Source organism: Rattus norvegicus, chromosome 19, assembly GCF_021556685.1.
Source record: "Rattus norvegicus strain SHRSP/BbbUtx chromosome 19, alternate assembly SHRSP_T2T, whole genome shotgun sequence".
Lineage (NCBI taxonomy): Eukaryota > Metazoa > Chordata > Mammalia > Rodentia > Muridae > Rattus > Rattus norvegicus.
The window spans coordinates 15,743,943-15,764,736 of NC_141552.1; the positions used below are offsets into that span (position 1 = coordinate 15,743,943).

Consider the following 20,794-nt stretch of genomic DNA (forward strand, 5'->3'; position numbering starts at 1 on the left):
GCCTGGGTTCCTATAGAATGGCGGTTCTTACCCTTCCTAACACTGTGACTCTTTATTTCAGTTCTCATGTCGTTGTCATCCCAACATAAACTTATTGGAGAGCTACTTCATGAGTGTAACTTTGTTACTGTGAGGAACTGTAGTGTAAATGTCTGGTGTGCAGGAGCGCTGATGTAGAACCCACAGATTGAGAGCAGCTGCTGTAGAGGATCAGAGTCCTCTGCCAGCCCTGGTGTTTGCAGAGATCCCGTGGGTTCCTAGTCTCCATGGCTTTCCCAAGGACAGGGTTTATTCTTGGCCGTCTCAGGGCCTGGGACCTCACAGAAACAGCCTCTCCCATGTCCTTCCTGTTGAGAGTGTGGTTGGTCCTCAGCACAGTCCAGTCAAACAAGGCGCGGTATAGACACTTGGCCAGGGGTCTCCTGCAGTTATGGCCTCTGGACAGAGGGGTTTCTTACCTGGGGTGGGGCAACCGTGCCAGGTACAGGCAGTGATGCTCAGAGTCAAGACCTAGTTTTGTCTTATTTTCATAGACAAAGTTGCCCAGGCTGGCGTCGAACTTGCCGTGTAGCCAAGGATAATTAAACAACTGATCCTACTGCCTCTACCCCCCATGGCCTGGCATTGCAGATGAGTGTCACCAGAGCTGGCTTGTCACAGCTGCTATACGGCTCTAAGTCAGGGGCCTCATGTGCAGGAGTTTTATGACTGTGCCATCCCAACCCCGCAACCAGGGTTTTCACCTTTCTCCTGCTGAAGTCTGCTTAATCCTACCCTGGCCCCAGGACACAGCAGCTGTGGGAGACTCAAAGTCTGGGGCTTCAGCACAGCATGGGTACACAGCATGGCATGCAGCCTACACGGCTGTGAAAAAGCCAAGGAAGTGCTTCTCAGCTCACCCCCTGTAGGAGTGTCTAGCCCATCCTTCTCTCCATGGACGCAGACATCTGCTTCCAACTGCCCGACATGTCCCTCTGGTTTTGACTTTCCTGGATGCCATGTCAATGCCACCACACAGAGTGCTGCCTCTACTGGGGATACTCACACAACCTCTCTGGGGGACATCTGAGCCAAGCAGGGATTGGGTGCACTGCAGAGAGGTCAAGTCATGTCGTGAAGTACCTTGTCCCACAAAGGCTCACTGTTCAGGGAGTTGACTGGAAAAGTAAGCTTATGCCCCTGGGCAGGGTCCCCATAGGGAGTGTCCCACACCCTGCCATCAGGTCTATTCCTGGTGCCATGCAAATTCAATTTGCAAGACCCAATGCTCTGGAAATGTCAAGAGCTAACAGAAATGTACCAGGAAGTGCACACCACAGCAAAGGGAGAGGATGGCACAGAGACCTATGCTATGGGTTAAAGGGCACGGAAAGGCCACCTTGAGCACAGGGGTCAGTCACCTCTTTCACAAACAAGGCAAAGGTCAATGCTCTCAGCTCTGGGAGCCTAAAGGGCTCTGTGGCTCCTAAGCCCTGCAGCTGCAGCCAGAAGCAGCACTGAACAGGATGTAAATGCTGAGTATGGCGATGTCAATAAAACTTTATTTACAAAACCAAATTGGTGGTGGTGGTGGTGGTGGTGGTGGTGGTGGTGGTGGTGGTGGTGGTGGTGGTGATGGTGGTGGTGGTGTCGGCGGACTGGTTCATTTCAAAGCATGCTGGAGTGGCATGGCCACTGAGCATCGGGAAACACAGAAAGGAATGCGACCGGACGCAGGGCTCCCAACACCCTAGACGTCGACCTATGGCACTGGAACAGGGTCCCTGAAGGTAAGTCTGGACAGTCAGATAAGGTAAGTACAATTTATTACAAGGAAATGGGACAAGATAAATCTTCTCTTCATCTCGCTATGCTTAAGCATCTTTAAGAGTGCAGGGAATTCATGTCTATCAGTCTGGTTTAGAAAAGTGTTTAGAGACAGCAAGAGTACACTCCATGGTTCCCTTACGAGGGTTCCAGGGATTCTGATATCTGGGTCAAAGTGAAAGTTAAGGAGAAAAAGGCTGTCAGGCAGGGCAAAAAGATTCCAATTTCTGGTCTCTTTGGGCTGTAATTTTTACTGTGTTCAAGGCCATGAATGCAGACAGGGTAATAACGAATACAGAACAAGAAGCTAGAGCTTCATTAAGACAAAACGAAAGTAAAAGTTTTGCCCTCTGCACCACTGCCTGAAGCAGGTTTTTCTAAGTCTTTTCCCGAGGATGGCATGTTGACCATTAGATTCACAAGATGATAATGACGAATTCACCTGCTTTTTCTTTTCCTATAATTAGGCCAGCATCGATTCAAGGTGTGGCCCAACCGACTTATTATAAAGGATGATACTGGTTGGTTGAAAAAGGTAGTAGCTTTCTATGAACCATATATTAAGTTTTTATGTATATTAAAATTAACATTGGAAAGAACAATGGTAGGAGAGGTAGCTGGAGGACAACTGCTGCAAATGCTTGCTTTTGAAAATGCTAATTAAGAGTACAGGAGAGCATTATTACCTATAAAGGAGGCTGGGGATATTAATGCTTATATGAAGGCATGCAAGGGTATCTTTTCTGAAAATGGAAAGATGCATATTTGGCACGTATTGATCCAGATAGAGTTATTAAATTATATGTTTAAATACTCTTGAATATCCTACAGGCACTTTCGCTCAGGATGAGTTGCCTTTAGAATGGGTTTATATTAAATAAAACTTTAACCAAACATTTACAATTAATGAGGAACAAATTTCTTGAATTATTCAGCAAGGCATACAAAGACCTGTTACTCTGTGGGGATATGATTGTGCTGCTATTGTTTTCCCATTAAGCAAAGATAAAGGGGAATATTTAATGCAGATGTCTGAGGTTTTTCAATTAGCCATGATTTCTTACACTGGAAATGTTGAATTTCATCCTCTCCATAGTAAATTGTGGGATTGCTTTAAAAAACAAAAAAAATTTGATAAATACACTAATTTCTGTTGATCCATTACCATCAGCCCTTACTGTGTTTACAGATGGCTCTAAGACCAAGATGGCTTATTGGACCAAAGATTAATTTTGGGGACAAGAATCTTCTTTTGGGTCAGTACAACAAAATGAATTATTAGCGGTAATTAATGTATTCCAGGATTTTACTCATGATGTAAAAATATTATAGCTGAGTCCGCTTATGTTGTAGGAGTAGTACAGAATATTGCGACTGCTGTTGTTTCTACAACTAAGCCTATATTAAATGTTATTCTCACATATTAAAGGACTATTGTTATTATGAAACTCTAGAATATTCATTACACATACTAGATCACATTCAAAATTTCCAGAATCTTTAACACTTGGCAATCATATGGTAGATCAATTAGTGGCATTTGCTACCCCAGAAGAACACAGTCATAATCATGCCAATACAGGATATTTACATATTAAATATAAGATTCCCTATTCTCAAGCCAAACAAATTATTGCTAATTGCCTATGTGTCAGTCTTCACGTATAAAATGTATTCCATCTCAAATTAATCCCAGAAGGATGCAACTTAATACATCGTGTCAGATCGATATAACCCATATTTCTGAGTTTGGTCGCCTTTCACATATAGATGTAAGCATAGATAATTTTTCAAAATTTGTGTGGGCTACACCATTTCCAGGAGTACGCACTGCTCATGTTATACAGCATCTATTGGAAACTTTTGCTGTTATGGGACTGCCTTCTAAAATTAAAATTGATAATGGACAACATATATTTCTTATCAATATAAACAATTTTGTCAACGATATCATATTGTACATATTACTGGTACAGAACACAATACACAAGGACAAGCTTTTGTTGAAAGAATTCACCATACCCTGAAAGGACAAATTATAAAATTAAAAAGGGGGAAAAGAGATGGCCTTATGCAACCTGAATGGAGTTTGCAGACCAGTCCCAGGGCTATATTGGCACAAGCATTATACGTTATTAATTTTCTTAATTTACCACAAGGTGAAGTTATATCAAGAGCCAATAGACACTTTGTTGAACTTCCCCCAAGAAGGCATGGAAAAGACAGTATGGATAAAAATTGCCCGGGATGCTGAATGGCAGGAAAGGACATCATTGTATATAGGGGAGAGGGTTTTGTCTCATTACAGGATGGGAGACTATTCTGGTTACCCGGGAGATGGATCCAAGCACAGAATAATAAGAACTGCTCCCTACCCTCAAAGGAATCCAGTTAAACCAGCTACATTTTCTCCTGATGGATGTTCTCAGGAGATGAGGAGGTGTCCTCCATTACTGAGGCCCTGGCTTCTCTTAGTGTCCACAAACAACAATGGATAAGGATCCGTGTAGTGACAACCCTATTACCTATGTGGGGTCAGGTGAAGCGATTAAGCACTGAAAGGAATAATTTTGTCTCCTTCAGGAAAGTCCTTTACGGCTGAGCACTTATTCTTAGCAATGTGTGTTTTACTCATGGTTTCTTCTACTGCGGACAATGCCAGTTATCGGGCTTATATTGCTTATCATGATGAAATCCTACTACTTTTCTGTTAGTAAATATATGGATAATGACACAGAACATGATTGGAAGTTAATTCAAGCCTATTTAGAGGGTAATGAAAGTGCTTCAAAAGTAATTAATGCCTTGAAATATGATGTTCGAATGTCTTTTGGTAAACAGCTAGAAGATATGGAATAGCGAAATTATTGGCTGATCAATTGACAGGATTAGATCCCAAGGCTTGGCTTCAAAGGATTTTCCATAGCATGGGAGGAGCTAGTTTTGCCATAATCTTATGTACATTATGTATTATGTTGCTTTATTTTTACATGACTAAACCCCTACAAGGACCTTTAGCTATGTTATGTAAAGTGTTACTTTAAAACAAAAGAAAAAAGAAGGAATTGTTAAGACATAGAGATGCAGTTCCCAGGCAGGGTCAAGAAAGGCCTGGTGACAAATAAAGTAGGGGCTGGAATGCCGCCCTGGAGAAGAAAATGTTTTTCTCACTTGGCCTTAAATTATGTTCTGCTGTGTCCCGTTTTGTGGAAGTGGTTCTAACGCTCTCTTGGTAATGGTGAGTATATTTTGATTATAATAAGAGAGGTTATTTGTTATATGAATATTTTTAGAAGAAGCTTTCGTTTATTCGTCTTTCTTTGTTTAATCTTCCCTCATTGTTCTTGGTATCCTGGGAATAATGATCTTATGTTATCTTGACACAATGAAAATTGTAGTAATGCATATTCTTAGCTTAATAAGGATTAATAAAGCTTACAACTGTGTGCAGTTTCTTATGCCTTTGCTCTGCACCCCCTGTGTCCTGGGGGTATGCGACCATACCCAGGGCCCCAACTCACTACACATTGACAATGGGTCACCCCACAAAACACAGAAGCATCTACCTTAGTCAAAAATGGACATTTTATTGAATGCACACACTAACACTGATTGATCACATCCATAGCTAAGATACTAGGGGCAGATCCGTGGCCCAAAATACATTCTTCTAAACCTATGAAGCGAAAGAAAGAAAGAAAGAAAGAAAGAAAGAAAGAAAGGAAGGAAGGAAGGAAGGAAGGAAGGAAGGAAGGAAGAAGAAAAAACACAAAAAACTTAAGCTTCTCATAGGAACTTCGCAGGAAGTGTTGTCTGGCGGTCAGTTCTGATTAGGCCATTTTAGATGAAACAGTGCACAGTGACCCTTAATGTGATGGGCCCTATATAAAGCTTTTTGCAATATTGGAATTTTAACAAACCTCATCCAGAACATACAGCAGAGGCAAGGATGTGATCACCATGTCCTTGCTCTCTATCAGGTTATTTTTCTGTGTCCTTGATTGTCAGGCATAGACAGCAACAATCTGAAATAGCTGGTAGACATGGAACAAAGTGGCTAAAACTATAGTTGTGGGTTACACACCTCAACTGTCAAAGGCTAATGCTGTCCTCAGAGACCTCGGAGGCCCCTCTTGTAAGACTATCTATTGGAAAGTGGAAGCAGGTTTATCTGAGTTCAAAGTGAACCGGGCCAGCCAGGGAGAGGGCAACATGGGATACTTGAGACCCTGTCTAAAACCAGCACAAAAACCAACCCTTCATTCAAAGCATCATCTATTAATTCTTTATTATTTACCACTTTCTCCCTACCAGCCTTTCAGTCTGGAATGGTAGAAAAGGACTGGGAATGTTCCTTCTATTCTAAGGACCTTGATCTCTCTTTCCTTAGGTCCACATTAAGAACACATGCAAATGGATATCACCATCTGAACAACTTAGTATCATCTACTCAGTATATCTAGCCTAATACTGTGCTGTGACAATCTCAAGCTTCCCTGAGTTTCGCTGACCTAGCAAGAAGTATGAAGTACTGAGGCCACACCCCAGTGATCCTGTCAAGGGGTTAGAAGAAAGTCGTGAGAGATGCTCCACTTCTTTGTCCTTAGATTAAATCACATTGACACAATGTGGGTGGACTATTTAACCAGACATGTTTCTCCCAACCCCACCTTTCTGAGTTCAGACCATGGCAGAATTCATGCCCCACCACCCTAGATATTGAGTTTAGTGATATGTAATTATTATTTAAACCTATGTATTAAATTTTGTCATTTTGTTAATTTTTGTGGTTTTCCCAGTCTTCTTTGATTAACTTTCCTAGTTTTATTAATTTATCCCCTGTGTTCTCTGGTATTTTGTCCTTCCCTTCAAACTAAAGTATTCCTTTTAGGATCCTCTACAGAGCTGTCTTACTGGTTACTCATATTTTGTTAAATTTATTTTTAGTATGCATTCGTCAGCACAGTAGCTGGGCAGCTGCCTGCCCTCCATGGTATCAGATCTACTTTCCAAACAATAACGCTCAACTCTTACAGCCTGTGTAGCATCTTGACTGTTTTTGTTCCACTTGGACAGCCCTCAGGACCAGGCTCTCCTCTCCCTTAACCATGGCTGCTGTTCTCTTCCTCTCTTCTCTCCATCACACATGTTCTTCCTTTATTCTCTGGCAGCTTCTTCTTCCTTCTTCCCTCCTCATGATCCTCTCTAGCAAAGCCCTCAAAGCTCCCCTCCCCCATCTCTCTGCTGTGCAGCTGTTGGCTGTTGGCTTCTTTATAATCACAGTTAACTGGGAACAGGGTCAGTTATTTGGGGTTAACCAGTCCTGAGTTCCACAAATTAGCATTAAAATACAAGCAGAATTAGGCCAATCCACTACAGGGATTTTTGTTTGTTTGTTTGGTTGGTTTGGTTTAATTTTCATTTACCTTTTTACTTGTTATTTTATTTTTGGCTATTTTTTATTAATCGGTTATTTTATTTATTTACATTTCAACTGTTGTCCTGCTTTCCAGACTCCCCTCATCAAACCTTACATCCCGTTTCTGCTCAGCTTTGCCTATGTGACAGTGCTCCTGCACCCACACATATCCATCCCCACCTCACACCTCTAGGATCTGCCTTTGGTGGGGCTACAGGCCTCACCTTGAACCATAGAGCATCCTTGCATACAGTTTGGCTGGCAGTTTGGCCCCTGGGAGCTTGGGGATTAGGGAAAGAAGATCTGTTCAGATATTAAAGCCAATGTTTGCTGCATTCTCTTCTTTTTCTGGTTATAGGTGAAATTATGTTTGTGTTCTTCTCTTTTTTTAAATTATTGAGAGAAGATTAATTTCTTGGTTTTTCTTGGGTATAGTTTAGTTCATTGTCTTGGAGTTTTCCTCCTATTAGCCTCTGTTGTGCTTTCTTATAGAAAAGAATTCTTTAAATTTGGTTTTGTCATGAAATATCCTGGTTCCTCCTTTTATGGTGATTGATGATTATGCTGGATATAGGAGCCTGTGTCTGTATTACATCTGCCCAAGATTTTCTGACTTTTAGAATCTCTGTTGAGAAGTCTGGTGTAATTCAGATACGTCTGAATTTATTTGTTACTAGATATTTATACCTTACCCCTTTTAATGTTCTTTCTTGATCTGTGCATTTAGCGTTTTAATTATTATGTGAATGGAGGAATTTTTCTGGTACAATTAGTTTGATGTTCTGTAGGCTTGTTGTACCTTTATTGCCTTTTCTTTCTTTACCTTATGAAAGTTTGCTGCTATGATTTGTTGAAGGTGTTTACTGGATCTATGAACTAGAAATCTTAATTCTCTTCTCTATCTATTATCCTTAGGTTTCAACATTTAATTGTGTCCTGAAATTCATGGATGTTTTGGATTCAGTAAACCATACATGTTTATCTGAGATGGGTGTTTTGTGCTTTGTGGGATGACCTCCTTGACCCCAGGCTGCATGAAGAATCTCAGCTGACAATGGGGACATAAATCATGAGTTTGTGTAGCAAGACCCAGGCCTCTTCCAGGTTCTTAGATATTAACTGAGAACCTCAAATACAGTAGTAATGTGATAGTGTGGTGTGAATCTAGTTACTCTTCTCTATTTTGATATAGATGACTCTTTTTGTGTCATGGTCAGCTTATAATGACTAGAAGACCTAAGCTTGAGAATAACCAAAGACTACATTGCTTCTCTAGCAGCTGAGCTTTTAAAAGCCCTGGTGTGACAGCAACTTTTGGTGGACATTCTGGATTATTCCTTCTGTACTTTAACTCTCTGTGTGACTTCCACCATGAGTAAGTTAGTTCAATTCCATAAATTGAAAATCCATCACCTGGAAGAAATACTCTTTTTTTTTAAAGATTTATTTATTTATTTATCATATACAAGTACACCGTGACTGTCTTCAGACACACCAGAAGAGGGCATCAGATCTCATTACAGATGGTTGTGAGCCACCATGTGGTTGCTGGGATTTGAACTTAGGACCTCTGGAAGAGCTGTCAGTGCTCTTAACCACTAAGCCATCTCTTTAGCCCAAGAAATACTTTCTGAATATGATCTGAGATTGGCCATGGAAAAAGGGTAGCTTGAACTGTCCCACCTAGGTTCTGGGCCTGCACAGGCCTGCTCTCCAAAAGAAACCTGTGTTCACAGCTGTTGGCTGGCTAAGAAAGATTTCACGAGACGTGATACACAGCCCTCGGACTTCTGCTCCAGTCATCTGCACAATTTTTCCCGGACGATATCCTCATACCTCCAGCAGGCGGGTGATGAAGCTGTCCACTCTCAGCTCCCCTTCAGCCATCTTGTGGGCACCAGACTCTCCTCCCTGCAGCAGGAACAAAGGCTTCTCCATGGTGGCTGCAGCAGCAGTGGTGGTTTGGCATTCTCACCTAGGAGGCCCTATGCCTTTCTACCCCAGTTCCAACTCACCTCAGGCCCGGGCCTTCCCCCCATCCACTTCCCACGGAGCAGGGAGAGCAGCACCCACTAGAAATAAAAGGGAAGCCCTTGGTCCTGCCAAGAGTGAACCCCCAGTGAAGGGGCTTGTTGGGGGGGGAGGGTGGTAATGGTGGGAGGATGAGGAGGGGAACACCCATATAGAAGGGGAGGGGGAGGTGTTAGGGGGATGTTTGCCTGGAAACCCAGAAAGGTAATAACAATTGAAATGTAAATAAGATATACCCAATTTAATAAAGATGGAGAAAAAAATAGAAAGAAAAGGCACACATTTAAAACAGAAGAATATGGACCCTAATTTTAAACCACAGCTCTGTCAATTAACTATACCTTAAGGAAGCTCAGAAAAGCAGGCCAAACAATTAATATTTTCTTGGTTTAAGTAAATAATAATGTCCGTTTCTTGCTATTGTGGAGGGAATTAAATAGATAATATGTAATCATGGAAGTTTTGAAGTACCATCCATTTTTCTGTTCATTAAATCAATCTTACTCATTTCATTGATGAAATATGTATGTTTTCCGTTTCACAGTTATATGTATAATAAAACCAGTATAAAAACCTTCAGAATATTCAGTTATTATAGATATTTGTCATTTCTTACAGAGGGCAACTATGATTGACTACACACAATTCTATAAAAAACAAAACTCAGGAAACCTGGCCCTTGGCAGCAATGAATCAAGAAATATCTCGGATGGTGGGGCATGAATTCTGCCAAGCAATGACCTCAGATAGGTGGGGTTGTGAGGAAGATGTGTGGTTGAATAGCCCAATCGATTCACGTTGTATCATCTTGATTTAATCTAAGGACAATGAAGTGCAGTATCTCTGATGGCTTTCTTCTAACCCCTTGAAAGGTTCACTGGGGATTGACCATAGAACTTCATTCTTCTTGCTGGGGCAGCAACACTCAGGGAAGCTTGAGATTGCCATAGGCACAGTATTAGGCTAGAAATGCTGAGTAGGTGATACTAAGTTATTCAGATGGGGATACCCATTTCATTTGTTCTTAACGTGGACCTAAGGAAAGACAGATCAAGGTCCTTAGAATACAAAGATCATTTCCAGTTCTTTTCTACCTTTCCTGAATGAAAGACTGGTTGGCAGAGAATGGTAAAAATTCAAGAATTGGTAGATGATGCTTTGAATGGAGGGTGGGTTTCAGTGCTGGTTTTAGACAGGTTCTCAATTACCCCATCTTGTTCTCTAAGTTGCTCGTCCTGTTCACTTTGAGCTCAAATAAAGCTGCTTCCACTTTCCAACAGGTAGTCTTACAAAGGGGCCTCCAAGGACTGTGAGGACAGCATTAGCCAATGAGAGCTGAGGTGTGTAACCCACAACTATAGCTTTATCTGAAAGACCCTCAGACAGAGGAGACTCTCGCTCCAGTCCTGAGGACAATCACCACCCCATGAACACACAGGACTCAGTCTTGATGTAAAAACAAGAGGTTTACTTTGGGATACCAATGCACTGGGGCTCGACACGGTCCTCACGCAGGAGGGATGTGAGGAACCTCAAACAACAGAAATATACAGCTTAAAATGTCAGTTAAGATTACACAGTTTCCTTAGCTCAGCTATTTCGTGCCAAGGATAACTAGGCAGATGTTTCTCGTCCTGGAATTCCTGGGATAAGGCCGTAACCACATCAATGCAGCTATTTCAGTATGAAGGACGTCTGACTTGATATATGTTTTCTTATCCTGGGGTTCCCAGGACAAGGACCAAGGATATCTGTCTTGGCAGGTGTTTCTCTTCTGGAGTTCCCAGGACAAGGCTATAGCTATGTCAGCCTATAGCACAGCTGCATTCAGTACCAAGGATATCTCACTTCTATAGTGGTCAGTCAGCTTCCCAGAGATGTTTCCTGTCTTCTAATTGCCCTGCAGTAAATATGTTCTGTACCCTCTGTTCTTATGGTCCGGCAGCTTCCTAGAGAGTGGGTGGGAATGTGCTTTCTGTACTTTCTGGTCTATTGTCTAATGTGTAGGGGCTAAGCGAGGGCCAGCTTAAAAGATTCTCATTCGTAAGAAATGGCTGTACTGATATCAAACGGGGATCTTTCATATCCACTTTCTTCCAAGTCTACCAGCCATCTCAGATTGTTGCTGTAATATGCCTGACAATCAAGGACATAGAAAAATAACTTGATACACAGCAAGGACATTGTGATCATATCCTGTGTTGTTATGTATGTTCTAGATGAGGTTGGTTAAAATGACAATATTGCACAAAGCTTTATATAGGACCCATCAAATTAAGGTTCACTATGCACTGTCATAGCTAAAATGGCCTGGTCAGAAGTGACCACTGGATCATTCTTCTGTAACTTCACATGAAAGGCTTGTGCTTTTTGTGTTTTTTTATTTTTCTGTTTTTTCTTATTTATTTATTAATTTATTTATTTATTTATTTATTGTTTTATATGTTGTCAGGAAGATAGTTCAAGTCATGGATCTGCCCCCAAAATCTGAGCTTTGCTACCAATACTGTAAACAGTATTAGTGTATGCATTAAATAAAATAACTTGTTTTTTTTTTAGTAGGATAGATGCGTTTGTGTTTTGTGGGGTGATCCATGAAACAGGAGTGAAGATGCTTGTTTCTTACTCTGTCCACTGAGTTATGTCTCTAGGCTTGTCCAACTCCTTTGGCTGTACCCCCCCCACACACACACACATTGCTGACTATTTTATTTTTCAGATGAAATCAGACGTTATAGCTTAGAGAGGCCTGTAAGCAATACTGCTTTTGTAACTTAGGTGCAGAGAGGAGAGCCCCACACTCAGCCTGAGGGTGCATTCACTGGTGGATCCAATATTTCAGTTTCCTCTGCTAACAGATCACCACATTGTTGCCAGGACCATAATGAATGCAATTCTTTCTCCTAAGGAATCCGGTGGCAACTGTTAAATGTTAAGCACAAAGCTTCAGGTTGTACCTATAATACACACCCACATCGCAACCTATCCTACAGGCTATTTCTGGGTGTGATTTCATGCACCTGCACATGATGAGACAGGAGACCTCTTTGGCTACTTATAGTAACTGGTGTGATTTCTCAGTAATCTTTAATGGGTAATATTGCTGACTGAGGAGAATTTGAGGTAGGATGAAACATTTCTGTGCAGGGATTGGGGAGGAAGCACTCATTTAGATATATAGCAATGACTTAGGTTTTTCCAATCAAGCCTAGAGCCAAATTTGGCTTTGGAAGCATGTGGTGCTCAGTGGCTATGCCACAGGGAAGTCTCCTGAAAAGGGCACATCAGCTTTTGCTCAGTACAGGGAGAACATTAGCAGGGAGGCAAAGTCTGTTCTCCGTGACATCAGCCGTCCCTTCGTGGACATTCTATTGTCTCCTAGAGACTTCTTGGAATCCCTAGATGTCACCAGTATCGTTGTGACAACCAATTCCCTACTTTTTCTTTTAGTGTCGAAAGGATATATCCACAGACATGTTTGCCCGTCTTTGTAGGCGCTTTGGGAGAGTTGATGTTGATAGAGAAGAGTCTAGAGTGAAGCAAATGAAACCTAAAGGTAATGATGGACACAGGACATGGGGAATGTGGAGTAAGTTCTGGGCAGTGTATGTTGAGCTTCCTCTCAGGGGTGAGTGTGGGGGCCTTCAGCTGGCCTTTATAGCAATGGGCCACAACCACTGGAACATCTCCACAGATATTGAATTCCATGATTACCACAATTCCTGAAAGTCAAGGTTTTCACATCATTAGTTTCTCCATAACCACATGGAGGATATGGCAATGCCTATGCTATTATTGGGTGAACTTCTAGTCTTTACTTTTAAAGTGCATTCGTTATGTTAAATTGATATAATAACACCATAAGTAGTCATAGAGGGTATAACTTTTCTGAATTAAACAGGGCATCAGTGTACTTCACTTTCATTGCTTCTTTAAATTCAGTGACTATCTGACAGTAGTAAGAGGGAGAGAATTGTGCTCCTGGCCATGACCTTATATTCTTAGAACTCCTGTGACTACCTCTGGCTGACGGGGCCAATCTTACCTTCATATATTAGAGGTTCTGTGTGGCAGATATTTTTCTACAGTAGCCAAACTATATGGAGCAGGTAGAGAAAGAGCCTGTAACCTATTGGCACTTCTGGGGCATTTGTCATTTCAGTAGGGGGAATTAATAAATCTGTTGACCATGTCCTCCCCCTACATGACTTTTTAATGCAAAGTTATTGGACTAGAGTAACAGTGTAGGATATCTGAGTATCCCTGATCAATCAAGTCATTGTGGATGCTGAATTGATGATCTGACTTCTGAAACCAGAGGGGTGAGGGTCCTGAAACCAGGTTGTAGCCTGCGTACCTGATAATAATCCTGGAGAAGGCATCTCTCTGGTACTTGTAAGCCTGTGTGGGCGGGCATAGGGAACACCTGGCTGCTTACATCTCTTGGTCTCTATATAGTAGTGGGGGAACTGTGATCCACTTAGGATGCCTCTTACACATAGACCAAACTCCTTGCAGTGACACTGGCTTCCAAGCATGTTCTCCTGTTTGGACCTCACTGTGGTCTGTGTATGCTCTATGCATTCACCCCATGCGGGTTCACTTGTGTTCTTCTACCTACAGCGGCCTGCAGACAGACGTCATCCCCTGAAAATGTCCTAAACAAGGTGCAGGCCAACGAGGAAGAGGAGAGGCTGAATAGAGAACTGGAGCTAACTACCAAGGAGAGAAATGAGCTGACAGATCGCCTCCTTTATGTGACAGGTGGATCCATGAGCAAGAGGTATGCATTGCTCCAAACAAACGACCTTGTTCTAAACCTCATCTCCCATAGATAGGAGATTCAGAACCTGACCCTTACTGAGGAGTGAGATTGAAAATGGACTCTCTGATTCTGCCTGTTGAAAATCTGAACTTGCAATCTGAGTGAAGATTTCAGGGATAAAGTCACTGGAGCATGAGTTCCCAGTGTACAATTGGAAAGCCCTTGACAGGTGGTAGTTTTGCAAGGTTCTGGGTGCTGTGAGTTTGTGGAGAGTGTTTGTGCTTGCTAGGAAGGTGACTGAACGCTATCATCTCCTGGCAGCAGCCTTAGGTGACAGGTCCCACAGTGTTCATATCAATGCTTAAGTAGAAGGCCTGAGGCTCTGGCCTGCTCCTTCTTGTCTCTGTGCCTTACACTCTGAGACAGTAATGGTGCATGCATTTCTACTGATTCTCATTGTGCTCTTTCCATATTTGTCTCTCTTTCTCATTCTCTGAGTCTGTTTACTTTTCTTTTCTTTTTCTTTTTTTTTTTTTTGGTTCTTTTTTTCGGAGCTGGAGACCTTACTTTTCTTTTCTTGTGGGTGTGCCCCAGCTTGTGTGTCTGTGTGTGCACAGCTCTGCATGCATGTGCACAACCTTTATATGTTTCTCTATCCCTCCACCTTTGGAATTTAGGGGTCTGTTTTTTGACCTCAGGATTTACCTTTATAATAGTTTCATGGAGGTGTAAGTGCTTTATTTTGGAAGCCCCACTTTCAACAGCACAGTTCTTTGCCTGTGTAGTCACATTTGTCTATACATTTGTATGCCTTGGGCAGATTATAAGTTTGTGGCAATATCTGGTCTCATCTCCAGAATTATGTGTACTGTCTGCCTCTAGAATATTAGTTATTCGGCTTGTAGCATTCCACTTGTCAAAACAGGAAAAATGAAATCAGAGGTTTCTGGATGTGTGTGTGTGTGTGTGTGTGTGTGTGTGTGTGTGTGTGGTTGGGTAAGCTCTGTGGCCTAGGCTCTTGACAGCATAACAGGTTTGAATGCAGATCCAGCCCTCCTGATTGAAAAAAGTGAGCCAGGGAACCCTTTATCTGGGTGCTTAGCTTCTGTTGTCCTGGGCACACAATTCCAAGTTTCTGAAGCTGAAGAAGATCCAAATATGTAGAATTCAGAAAGTGTCCTTCCAGGGCTGGGGTAATACAAGACATAGCCTGAGTTCATATAATCCTAAACCTTGATGTTCATTGGGTTCTATCTTCCTGGGGCCAGCCCCTACTTCAGGCCAAATCCATTTTATGAAAACTTGAAGATAAAGGAGAAAGAGGTCATGTCATTACTGCACAACTTAGACACAAAGAACATTGAACATCGTGAGAAATTTCAGGAGCTCAAGAAGGAGATTAACTTCTATCGGTAAGTACTGGTCAAAAGGGCCCATCACTTGTGGAATATCCATTGCTGCCTCTCTTTGTTCTGGACTGGAGAGCCTACAGCTCTGGGTCCATGTCTTCTGCTGTTTAAATATCACTGTGCCCTGGGTCTTTTGGACTCAGTTTCAGTTCCATAAGAGACTGTGACTTATCACCACAGTGTCTATGCATCTTTAGAAGGCTCTGGATAGAACTATACTGATTCAGGCATCAGAGTGTTATTAGGCCGACCTGGGCCTCTGGGGTCATACCAGGTTTAACAAAGCTCAATGTGGGGACCACATGGTTAGCATGACCTCCCTTGGTTCTACTGTCCTCTTGTGGTTGTTTACTGCCTACTAATTGATGTTGCCCAGATGCATTGGGCTTTCATGGATAGTTGTAGATTCCTTGTTCTTTTGGAGAGACATGGACTGTTAGGTGCTTGGGTCACAGAAACAATTTATTCTTCCCTGGATTGGCCGTTTGCTGTTTGTGGAGCAGCCTTACATGTATGGAGATGTATTCTATGAAGTCTTTATGGGTATCTGGGTCCTGGTGGAGTTTGTGGGATTTGGCAGTTGGAATGGGAGGAAGAGGCTTCAGGATCTTACTATGCAGAGTGTGTTTCCAGCAACCTGCACAGCCGGCTCCTGTTGGACCAGGCATGTATGAAGAAGAAGTTGGTCACATTGAAGCAGGAGAGCAAGGAGTTACAGCAATATTTGTTTGAGTTGAACCCGAATGATGAAGACGAACAGGAGAAGACCAGCAACCTCCAGACCCAGCAAAATGTGGTAGGAACAAGCAGCTGAGTCAGATTGACAATGTCTGATACCATTTGCCTATTGGATACATCTTTGCTTCCCCTATCATCTTTCTAATCTCCCCACACCCAATCAGTCACCCACCTCATGTGATAGAGTTATTCATTGCTCTGTCTATGCACAAGTATTCTGGGATGTTAACCACTTTTCAGAAACTGAATTATGGGCAAGTACACTTCTCTGCTCTTTTTGAAACTGCAGTCCAGAAATGGTGACAGAGGAATAACATATCACATGACTGCATCTCCCTGTCATAGATTGGATGCTATGAAGAGTTTTGAACGAGTTCTTGGTCGTGTGACAAAGGTCATACAGGGGTCATGTGATGGTTGGAAGCACCTTGTAGGGATAAGAACCAAGTGCAAGTGGCAAATGAGTCCTGGTCTTTGGCTTTGATCTCAGTATCATGTGGCCTTCTACTTTCTTCCTGCAACCCAGTTAGGTCTCTTCTCCTTTCCCCGTTCTTGGTTTTCACTGGTAGAAGTTTGAGGAGCAGCTTGTTCTCCCACAGTACTGTGAGGGTTGTTGGTGACTTTCCCCAGGCTGCAGAGATATCAGCAATGATTTCAGTGAAAAGATCAGTGCTGTCTGTCCAATGCAGCTGAAGGGACAGAAGGCAGCAACTTGACACCTGGTATGCATGTCCCCACTAAATCAGTGTCTTAATAGCTGCCTTCTCCTCCCAGGTCTCAGGAACTGCAGGAGACATGGAATAGGACAGATCCCAAGAAGACAGCCCCCTGAAGAGTGAGTTTCTCTGTCAGGAGTTCCCTGCTGACGACAATCCTCAACAGTCAAAGACTTTTTTGGGGAGAATATTCTTCTTCTCAGTTAATTTCCTCATTGTATAGAGACCCTAAATTTATGTATCCGTATGCCAGCCTGTCTCATTGAGGTCTTTCTCCTCTCTCATACCGACAACACCATTTGAGAGACATCTGAGGGGACTGCCTTGACATCTCCCTAGAGGAGAAACAGCACTACAACTGTGTTTCTAAATGTTCATTAAGAAAATGCTGTTAAGAAATATTTTTGGTTATGATTTTCATTGAAGTTTTCTTTTTGTTATTTCATACTTATATATTCTTGTTACTGTTTTTCATTTTTTATACCATTTTAGTTGTTCATTTTATGCCTGTTTTTTGTAAATTGTATTCCTTATGAATAAAAATTGATTTGTAACTCTTGACTCTTAAGACCATCTTATTCAAGGGTCCTTTCCCCTCCTGTAGACTTAGAACTGACAGCTGGATATGGATCTTTGCATGGTCCAGGCAGCATGAGTAAATAGGGAATTTAAAGCCACCAAGCTGTACACAGGGTGATAGTGTCTTTTGTGTGGATAATGTGACTTTTTTTATGGACACACACTTTATGATGTAATCACTGACATACTGTATCCATGCTGTCATGTGTTCTGCTCATCCTAATCTATATCAGTCTACAACACCCATTCCTTATTGACTGTGTGCACCAGATATTGAGTAACACACACTCATGCCTGTAGAGCTGCAGAAAAAATGACAACTTTCACAAAGGAATATAGAATAATCCTAATCGAGAACCATGTGCCTCGGTTTTTCTTACAATACAGCATTAGTATTAAACCACAAAGATAATGACCATCAACGTCATTTTGGGAAATAGGTTTTTATAGGTGCTGTTTCATTTGATCATTCATATGCTGTGTTTTTTATTGTTGCTGATTATATTTATTTTTATCATGTAACTCATGAATTTTTTTTTTCAAATGTATGTCTGGGCCACTCCTGAGTGCATTTCCCTCATGATCCAAAAGAGGGAATAGCATTCCCCATTGTAGATGATTGTTAGGGACCATGTGGTTCTTCTGAGAGAGCAGCAGATGCTCTAACCTGTGAGCCATCACCACAGCTCCTGTAGGTAGCTTTTGTCCTTCCAGGGCATGTGCTATACTAGATGGACGCCATCATCTCCCATTAAGGAGAGAGATCTCAGGAGATTTGTATGTACAGGTGGTTGAGGGGTGCCTGCTCAATGTGGTAGCCTGCTAGGCATCCACACTGGGCTCTGGTGCCTCCACTGCTCATTGTGCATTCAGCATCATCCTCTAGCATCACTCAGTTTCAATTCCAAACAGAGCTTTCACTTACTATCGATGATCATATAGATTATGCACATCTGATAAAATACAGAAGAGACTAGCCTCCTTCTACAGGCCAACTTGGCATAATGAATTCTTTTGATAGAAAGCAAGATAATTATCTTAATCTATGCAGTTTAGGGAGGTCCTCAAGAGCATCCATAGTGAATGCAGACTGCAGCTGTGACCACATGTTTCTTTTGCAGAGCAGGTCTGTGCAAGCCCAGAACTTAGGTGGGATAGTTCATGTTTCACCTTTTACATGGAAATCTGTGATCGTATTGAGAAAGTATATTTTCCACGGGACTCATTTACAATTTATGGAATTAAACTGACTTACTGAGAGTGGAGGTGACTCAGAGAGATAAAGTGAAGAAGAATAATCCAGTATGTCTGCAAACAGATGCTGTCTCATTAGTGCTTTTCAATGCTCAGCAGCTAGAGAAGCAAGGGAGAGGCATTGGTGACTCTCAAGCTTAAGTCCTCTAGTCATTATAAGCTGAGCATGACACAAAAAGGGTCATAGTTATCACACTAGAATCTAGTAACTAGATTTAACCAACCTATCACATTAATGCTGTGTTTGGTGGTATTTTTTGCCCTCTTAGGACCTGGAAGAGACTTGGGGTTTTCTAATTCGACTCATAATTTATTATCCTTCCCAACACTATGTGCTTTGTTCTGTTAATGCTGACAGCGCCATCCAATACCTAAGATATTTTCTACTGACATGTGTGACATGAGACAAAACAGTCCCTGTCATCCCTCACCTGAATAAACTTCCTTAGAGGACAGTGTAGTTGGAGGGTCCTTCTTTCCTCTCCAAGATCGAGAAACATTTCCAGTCTCCAGACAAGTGTGTCAGCCATTGTCCACTGACTGTCTTGAGATGTCCACGTTGTCAGCTGAGTGAGGGCAGGGCAGGGCAGGGTAGGGCAGCGGATTGTGGCAGGGCAGGGCAGGGCAGGGCAGGGGATTGTGGCAGGGCAGGGCAGGGCAGGGCATTGGGACAGGGCAGGGCAGGGCAGGGGTTTGGGGCAGGGCACAGCAGGGCAGGGCAGGGCAGGGCAGGGCAGGGCAGGGCAGGGGATTGGGGCAGAGTCCATGAGATGTCAGTAGGCAACAGGCCAGCTGGGGCTAGTGTGGGTACAGGGCTTCTAGTGTGGGTGAGAGAGGAGGAAATTAGGAATGGTCAGATTCTGATGCAGCACATAGGCCAGAAGCAGCTTAGATCATCTCAGTGCCATATAGGGACATTGTAGACACTGATGGGCAGTGTGGGGATGGTAGGGTCCCATATACTGCTATCTGCAGGTGTCAGGTGAGCATACAGTGGCTCTGTCAGACTTATGACAATCAGGCAGGCACTGGGTGCAAGTGAGAATCATGGGACAAGCCCTGTGTGCAGCCTGGTTTTGGGACATTCCCAGGTGCCCCATGGACTGCAAATTAAAGGCAAAGGACACAGGGAAGCCAGCAATTCCCATGCACAGGACATAAATACCTGTAGAACTTTCTAGAATTTCCATAGACTATCTGTTACTAGTCCTCATTATAGAAGGCACCAACATTCTGCCCTCTACTTCAACTTGGTGAGACAGCTATTCTAACTCCAGCAGGAAGGCCTCAGGGAAGACAGTAAGAACTCGCAGGTGACCCCTTTACTATTGAAACAGGGTCTTCCTATGGAGCCCAGAGTGGCTGTAGGATACTAATGCTCCTGCCTCACAGTGACTAGAATTCCAATCCACCCTCAAGAGCAGTTGATTCATCACTAGATCAGACTAAGGACATGTGAGGCCCCAGGGTGCTAGGATTACAAGGGTCCTAGTAAGTTTCTCCAGCCTAAATTACAACCTGAGTCAGTGCTGCTATTTGGGACACTGCCTGATGCCCAGTGACATCACACCTTGGAACTCTTTGTCAAAAATAAGCTGTTATGGGAATGAAGTAGCCACACAATAAACACTGGTCTGGACACTCCTAGGTCAAGAATCCCCTGTTGGAAATGCCTTGGACCGCAAAATTTTAAATTCTAGATCTTTCTGGCTTTTAGAAGATTTATAAATACAAAAAAAGAAAGATGGGCATAGTAATTTAAGCCTGTGATCCCAGTCATGGGAAACTGAGTCAGAGTGATGGAAGACTGTAAGTTCCAGGCCAACCTGTGTTTCAAGAAAAAAAAAAAGGCATGGTAAAGATTCCACTCAAGTGGAAACCAAAAGGGTTTCACATGGGCCCTGCCATCCACTGGTCACTACATCCACTCTCATCACCACAGCCACAGGCAGACACTGGGGAACATTTCCCCCTGTCTCTCTTTGGGATGCAATCCACCCCATGATTCTATGTGAGGAATCCCCCAAAGGTTGCATCATGTGAGGGACCTAGAAAGTTCCAGGATTGGGAGAATTTA

General features: G+C 42.6%; 2 protein-coding genes across 4 annotated transcripts in view; one reads left to right on the top strand and one right to left on the bottom strand.

Moving 5' to 3' along the window:
- LOC147998836 (uncharacterized) overlaps positions 1–20,794 on the bottom strand; it is a 924,038-nt gene that overhangs the window by 895,128 nt on the left and 8,116 nt on the right. The window lies entirely within an intron of this gene.
- LOC147998867 (disks large homolog 5-like) lies at positions 1,692–17,444 on the top strand. The gene is made up of 8 exons (XM_087595545.1): positions 1,692–1,769; positions 2,274–2,341; positions 2,996–3,062; positions 12,707–12,812; positions 13,880–14,039; positions 15,290–15,433; positions 16,064–16,226; positions 16,943–17,444. Exons 4-8 carry the CDS (start codon positions 12,731–12,733, stop codon positions 16,970–16,972), a joined length of 579 nt encoding a protein of 192 aa, XP_087451671.1. The 5' UTR covers positions 1,692–1,769; positions 2,274–2,341; positions 2,996–3,062; positions 12,707–12,730; the 3' UTR covers positions 16,973–17,444.